The 1,439-nt window shown below is 24.9% G+C and overlaps 1 protein-coding gene across 1 annotated transcript; it reads right to left on the reverse strand.

Moving 5' to 3' along the window:
- Positions 1-385: 385 nt before the first annotated feature.
- Positions 386-1,237, reverse strand: PCYB_006150 (hypothetical protein; the record flags this gene model as incomplete). The annotated part of the gene is made up of 1 exon (XM_004228036.1): positions 386-1,237. A coding segment is annotated over one exon (852 nt), but the record flags the coding sequence as incomplete, so codon positions are not given.
- Positions 1,238-1,439: the final 202 nt, after the last annotated feature.

The raw sequence follows: 1,439 nt of genomic DNA on the forward strand, positions 1-1,439 counted from the left end.
TACTTTTGTTATAAACAAATCATATTTTAATTATATTCTTATTTGCTATGGAATGTAAACAACAGTTTTTTAATAAATCTTGTGCTATAAACTACGAAAGTCACACAATATTATGTGTTATGTTACAGATTTATATTTGTTCATAAGCCACGTTATATTTCGCGTGATTATAATTCATAATTGCATTTTCATGAGTAGGATAATATAACTCTTTTTCTATTTCTTCGTCTAAATTTTTGAATACGTCTGTACTTTTTTTATTTTGGGATCGAAACCACGTTCCAACTGGGGTAAACTAATACATAATGTATATATATATTAATGTATATAGTTATAGTATAGAAAACTATAACGTATATATTTGTGTTATGTATTGTTTATAATTTCAAGTATATATTATATTTACCTTATATATTAGAACTAAAAAGGGAGGTATTCCAGCCATTGAACCAAAAGCAGTGGATATACTAATTTGTTTAGGATTGCTTGATTGATCAACGGTACTGGAATCTAATTTTGATTTTTGCTTATTCAATAAACATCTAGTTACATAAGTATCAGTGGGAGTATAGGTAGCATTAGTAGTATCAGATAATAACGGTAATTCATAAATTCCCCTATTCACATTACGAATATAATTCGAATAAAGTGTATTAAATATTTCTAGTATATCACAAGTACCCTTGTTAATGGTATTTTTGTGCTCATCCGTTGCACAGAATCTTTTATTCATATCGTTATATATATTAATACACTCATAGGCATACTTTAGACACGAACAATTGTGTGGATCACTTATATTATCCAATATATTTTGAAAAGTATATATATTATGTTCAAATATGCGTAATTTCATTAATTTATGAGGTTCATGGAGATTTTCACTATATGAGAAATAGGGACAAGCTTTTCTATATTCTTCCGTTAAAAATTTAACTAAATCATCAAATATTTCTTCAATAATAGAATTAGTAAGCTTCTTTTTCTTTGTTTCAAAATATATCCAAATGTATAACATATCACAATATTTAAAAAAGTTTTCATATCCATAATTACCATCAGCTAATAACAACAAATTTCGAAGAAGTTTCTTACACATGTTTTTATACTCTTCCATATTAGGTTTTTGAAATATCGTACCTTTATAACAAAAATCTAAAAGCTGACCATATTTACTTCCATTAACGTTCTTAACAAAATTATCGTACATATTCCAAATTTCCTCCAAAAAGTAACACTAAAAGGTGAAATGGATATATAAATACGAAAAATTAATTATAAAGTTACCAAAATTAATTTATCAATATATAATCAATTATTATACAAAACATATATAATAAAACACTATTTCATTGAAATATTTTGAACATGCCTTATCCTTCAATTCTTCTACACCCATTATATATTATGTAATATGTATCAAATAGTTAAATAAAATA

Source organism: Plasmodium cynomolgi, assembly GCF_000321355.1.
Source record: "Plasmodium cynomolgi strain B DNA, scaffold: 0905, whole genome shotgun sequence".
Taxonomy (NCBI): Eukaryota; Apicomplexa; class Aconoidasida; order Haemosporida; family Plasmodiidae; genus Plasmodium; species Plasmodium cynomolgi.